Here is a 5,338-nt window from a genome sequence, read left to right as displayed (position 1 = left end):
GTAGATATTGTCTGCTTTAGCCCGTTATGTAACGCTGTCAGCCTCACAATTTTAAAACACGTCTGCTAGGAAGAGGATTTCACACCCTTATAAGGAATACTTCGTTCTCCTCTCTAACCGATATTGGATCTCACAAACACAAAGGAGGCTCGAGAATTTGTATAAGGCAAGGGCTGATAAAAGGTGGTAAGTAAAAGGCGTTTTCTGGTCCCCTCGAGTCCGTTGGTATTTTTGTGGGGTGTGCCATAGATGGAATTGATTTTATTTTATACTTTTAAACTTGATTTTTTAAATCATTAAAATTAATTAAAAATGTATTAAATAAATACTTAAAAAATAATTTTAAAATTTTAAAATTTTAGAATTACTTCCGTAAACAAATATTAATAAATAGAATATATGAAAATGACGTCCGAAAAAATCGGAGCCCATTGATCGACTACAATCCACAAAGATGAATTGGGCCCCCAAAGTTGAAGCCCATTGTTTAAACATATTGGGCCTGAAAAGCTGAGCCCATTATAATCCACCAAAACGCATTGGGCCTCCGAATAAAGGCCCATTCTTTGTGAATGTCAATCGCTCAAGCACTTCCCAAAGCTGCTACTCCGCCATCGCCAGGTTCCTTCGCCATCGTTCAACTGAGGGTTAATCTCTCTTTCACTGAACGGTCAAACAGTTTCGAGCATCTGAATTCGGCTCCAATGGATTCTTGTGAATGCTTCAGCATTGTCTTGCTTTAGCATTCCGACCGACATGCATTGATATGTATCACAGCGTAAACCGCCTCGTCTTTCGAGCTAGTATCACCAAGTGTGTCAAGGTTGGTTTAATTGATGAAGCTATCAGGATATTTGATGAAATGACTCAATCGAATTGTCCTGTAACGAGCAGAGACTACAATCGCTTTATTGGTGTTCTGATTAGCCGCTCGCGTTTCGATTTGGCCGAAAGTTATTACTCGAGAATGATACCTCAAGGTTTTTCTCTTACGCCATTTACTTACTCCAGGTTCATTTCTGCTTTGTGTGAAGTTAAGAATTTCGGCCTCATAGCTAGGCTGTTAGAAGATATGAATAGGCTTGGCTATATTCCTGACATTTGGGCTTTTAATATATATTTGAATCTCTTATTCCGTGAAAACTGTTTAGAATTGGCTTTAGAGTTCTTTAACGAAATGGTTTCGAAAGGAAGGGAACCTGATGTTGTAACATACACCATAATAGTTGATAGACTGTGCAAAGCCAAGCAATATGGCCAAGCTGTGGAGTTTTGGCGTTTTATGGTTCAGAAGGGGATTAGTCCAGACATGAAAGCCTGTACGGCTCTTGTTGTTGGGCTCTGCGATGGTGGGAAAGTTGATTTAGCATATGAGCTTATGGTTGGTAAAATGAAGGGTCAGACGAAGTTCAACAATTTGATTTATAATTCTCTGATGAGTGGGTTTTGTAAAGCTGGCCGGATCTCTAAGGCACTGGCCATCAAGTCATTTATGAGTAAGAATGGCTGTGAGCCAGATTTGGTTACCTACAATATTTTGCTGAATTTTTTTTGCGATGGGCTTATGTTGGAGGATGCAGGGGAGTCGATGAAGAAGATGGAGAGGATAGGAATGGAGCCTGATGTGTACAGTTATAATCAACTTCTTAAGGGTCTTTGCAAGGCTAATCGGCTGGATAAAGCATATAGATTGATGAATAAAATGTGGGAGAAAGGGTTGTGTGACACTGTTTCATACAACACTTTGATAAGTGCACTATGCAAAGCATTGGCAACTAGAAAGGCATACAAGCTATTTGAGGAAATGGGTCAGAAAGGCGTTGCTCCAGATGTGGGAACATTTGCAACTCTTATAAAAGCTTTTCTTAGAGAAGGAAGCTCCCATATAGCAAAGAGACTTCTTCATAAGATGACCGAGACAATTCTGTTACCTGATCACATATTTTATACAACGGTCATAGATTATCTTTGTAAGACGGGGAAGATTGAGATGGCTCAAGGCGTCTTTCATGACATGATAGAAATAGGGATCACCCCTGATGTGGTTTCATATAATGCTCTTATAAATGGGCTTTGCAAGGCCTTTAAAGTTCCTGAGGCCATGTTACTGTATGAAGAAATGCAAATGAGAGGATGCTGTCCTGACGAGGTAACTTTCAAACTGATAATTGGAGGACTTTTACGAGAAAAGAATCTTCCTTTAGCTTGTCAGGTCTGGGATCAGATGATGGAGAAGGGCTATACGCTTGACAGATTTCTATCCGAGGCTCTTATCAATGCCATTCAGTCGAGGGATGCTGGTTAACCATGGAACGAGGTTGTACTCTATCCTTCTTTCGTATTTTCCTTGTCTTAAAAGTAGCTCCCAATTCTTAAATACTATGTTGTCTGATTCTATGTGTATTGACACGATAAAACCATGAGGGGACAAATTTTTGTATGATCTAATTAGGATAACCGTCATCAAGTATATGAAGCCATGGCTGTCTTTCTTTTGCCTGATCGTTCTTTCATCCATACAAATTTCATATGCCTAGTGGTTTGTTGAGACATTGGCATGGGGGATGCATAATGGACTTCACCCTTATGATGTTGGTATTGATAGAGAAATTGATACGTCGAGGGTGTCCCCTTAATTTCTGTCCTTTATTCAAGGAGCTTAATGGCTTAAGAATTTGCTGAAGTTACGAGCTTTTCTAGAACTCCTTTATCCTATGTTAGAGTTGCCAGTCTTTTTCTCCTTAATCTTAACCTTTTTTTGTGTTCTTAACATCTCCTTGTATGTAATCCTAATCAGCTAAGAGCATCATTACCCTTTGCCCAGTCTACATTTACTTAATTGGTGGTATTTGGAATGAAGAGGGATACTAAGTGAACTTGTCAGAAACTGAATGTTTTCTCCCTTATCTTTGAATGCTACTGAAACGAACTTTTGAGTAGAACAATGATGCGAGATTTGACTCGGTTAAGTAATTATTTGTGCAGGAAACAAATAAGCCTCTTAAAGATATAAATCACATTTTGATACGACTGTTCATCCGTGGGATCCCTGGAAGATCCTTTGGCAATTGCGAGGTTAGCCACTTTATTTTCTTCCATATGCACTCTAATCTTGTAAGTGTTATATCAGTGGGGCATTTTTCCGCTATGAAGGTTTTTATTTCACGTTCATGAAAGCATAGTCAACATGGAATCTGAAGTTTGTATGTAATAATGAAAGATTCAATCTTTCTTTCTTGGAGGCTTGGACCAGCTCTTTGACTTCTGGTGCTCCATTCCGTGTTTGCATTCATATGTATCCATCTAATCCATTGGAGTTTTCAAGAGGGATTTGGTTATAATTGTACAACAGACATGGAGGCGCTTAGCTTTCCAGGCATTGCACCTGTCTTGGAGAAATTTCCCTTCTGATACAGTGTCCAAATTTCTTATACGACCCTATCTTCGGACTCGTGCTCATTGCAAAAGTCAGGTATTGTCGTTGTTATTCATTAGATTGAAGCTTTGTTATTCCACTCACCCTAAAAATCCCACAAAATAGCACACACTTTAGCAAACCATAAGAATTGGTCCTTTTCACGAAAGGGCAGATGGAGGAGGAACTCCCCAATCATATCACTAGTGTTCCTGTCCCGAGCTAACGAAAAATCAAATGTCTGAAAGAAATATTTCAAATGCATCTTGCAGAATCACATCTCCAAAGAAAAGAAAAAAAATTGATCTAGGTCTTCCTCTGCCTTCCGAGAATACAACAAAACGGGTCAACTAACCATGACATTTTTTCTTGCAAGTCGATCGATAGTATTAGCTCGGCCATGTAAAACTTGCCATATAAATAACTTCACTTTCCTCAGAATCCTAACTCTCCATGGAGAAGAAAAAACCTTCTCACATAAGGATTCAACAAGCTACAAAAAATGGATTTGCAAGAAAAACCCTCCATTAGGTTGGGAGGACTCTACACTTAGAACATCCTTTCTCCCAAGCTTAAAACGACCTCTCCAAGAAAGACCAAGAGGGAGAGACAACTTCTGTTGCTCCCTATTGGTCTAAGAGTGACAAAACTCGAACGAAATGGAAACTGAGCTCCCCTACTAAACCAAAAACTCAGACACCTCACGATTTTGGATGGAAGACAAATGATAGAGACGAGGGAACACAAAGCAAAGCGGTCTATCCCCCACCCATTGATCTTCTCAAAAATACGTTTCCTTTCCCTCCCCCACCACACAATGAACCAAGTGAGAGAAAGATAAGAGCTCAAACAAGATAGCCCTCCATAAATTCCAGTAACTGCCTTTAACCCCACTCGACAACCATTCAAGGACCAAACTTGCTTGCATTAATCCTGTGCCAGATAGAGATGGGTTCAAGGGTGAAATGTAAAAGCCATTTGGCTCACAAAGCTTTGTTATGAGTCCTCCTAACCAAGTGCGACCCTTTTCCTTCTTCCACCTCTTCCCAAAGGAAACTACATATAAGCTTCTCAATATTCTTACAAACCATGTATGGAGCTCTAAAAAGAGAGAAATGAAGCTTGTTGAACAAAACATTATATTATCACTTTGTCAATATGAAATGAATGTCTGTGATCTCATATTATGGATTACATTATTTAGTTACATAATGGAAGGAGCATTCTATTTGTAGAAGGTTGCACTTAGTCTACTATATATATATATATATATATATACTGTAGAAGGTTGCATGGTCATGTCTGTATCTGTCTGATGTGAACATGATGCTGTTGTACCATTTTCCCTCGGGTTATTCTCATTGCTATGTTTTTTATTTTCACAAAAACAAAAAGTCTAGCATGTAATATATTCTCTCTTATTTATTTATTTTCCTTCTAAGCTAGGACTAGGAAGCCCTGCTTAGCATCGAAAACTACCAGGACCGAGGATTGTATTTCTCATCACATCGATGGCATAAGAACAATGGTGGTGCAGTTGTGAACACGTTCAAGGCAATGTGAGTTTGTGTAATTTTAGTTTGCCAAAAATTTGCACGAAAAGTCGATGTGTGTTTATATATATGCTAGAGTTGTTCATAAACTGTCTAGATATCATGTAACTGCAATAAAAATCCATGAATTTGCAGAAGACAGAGCGGTGAATCACAGCAAAGATAGAAGTCCAATTGAGAAAGTTGGATTCAATACAGAGATACCTTGCCCTCGCTTCAATTTGCAAAAGAAAAAAAAAAAAAAAAAGAAATAAATACTCTTCCAGGTCCATTGGTGATTATTTTAAATGATGAAATTTCATTCTTTTTGTCGGACTGATTGTTTTTTTTTTTTTTTTTTTTTTTTTTTTTTTTTTTTTTTTTTTTTTTT

The 5,338-nt window shown here is 38.3% G+C and overlaps 1 protein-coding gene across 4 annotated transcripts; it reads left to right on the top strand.

Moving 5' to 3' along the window:
• Positions 1 to 606: 606 nt before the first annotated feature.
• LOC111449462 (pentatricopeptide repeat-containing protein At1g13040, mitochondrial) lies at positions 607 to 5,197 on the top strand. Of its 4 annotated transcripts, none has more exons than XM_023089357.1 (5): positions 607 to 2,317; positions 2,986 to 3,075; positions 3,243 to 3,472; positions 4,862 to 4,974; positions 5,104 to 5,197. In XM_023089357.1, the coding sequence occupies exon 1, from the start codon at positions 719 to 721 to the stop codon at positions 2,303 to 2,305; it is 1,587 nt and encodes a 528-aa protein (XP_022945125.1). In that variant the 5' UTR covers positions 607 to 718; the 3' UTR covers positions 2,306 to 2,317; positions 2,986 to 3,075; positions 3,243 to 3,472; positions 4,862 to 4,974; positions 5,104 to 5,197. The 4 variants fall into 4 exon arrangements, with proteins under 4 accessions (XP_022945125.1, XP_022945129.1, XP_022945127.1 ...); XM_023089361.1 differs by lacking the exon at positions 5,104 to 5,197 and having other exon boundaries at positions 607 to 980; positions 1,227 to 2,317; positions 4,862 to 5,088; XM_023089359.1 differs by lacking the exon at positions 5,104 to 5,197 and having other exon boundaries at positions 3,254 to 3,472; positions 4,862 to 5,088.
• The last annotated feature ends 141 nt before the right edge of the window (positions 5,198 to 5,338 follow it).

This window comes from Cucurbita moschata, unplaced genomic scaffold (assembly GCF_002738365.1).
Source record: "Cucurbita moschata cultivar Rifu unplaced genomic scaffold, Cmos_1.0 Cmo_Scf00011, whole genome shotgun sequence".
Taxonomy (NCBI): domain Eukaryota; kingdom Viridiplantae; phylum Streptophyta; class Magnoliopsida; order Cucurbitales; family Cucurbitaceae; genus Cucurbita; species Cucurbita moschata.
The sequence above is the reverse complement of the archived record's forward strand: the minus strand, read 5'-3'. Positions and strand labels throughout refer to the sequence as shown.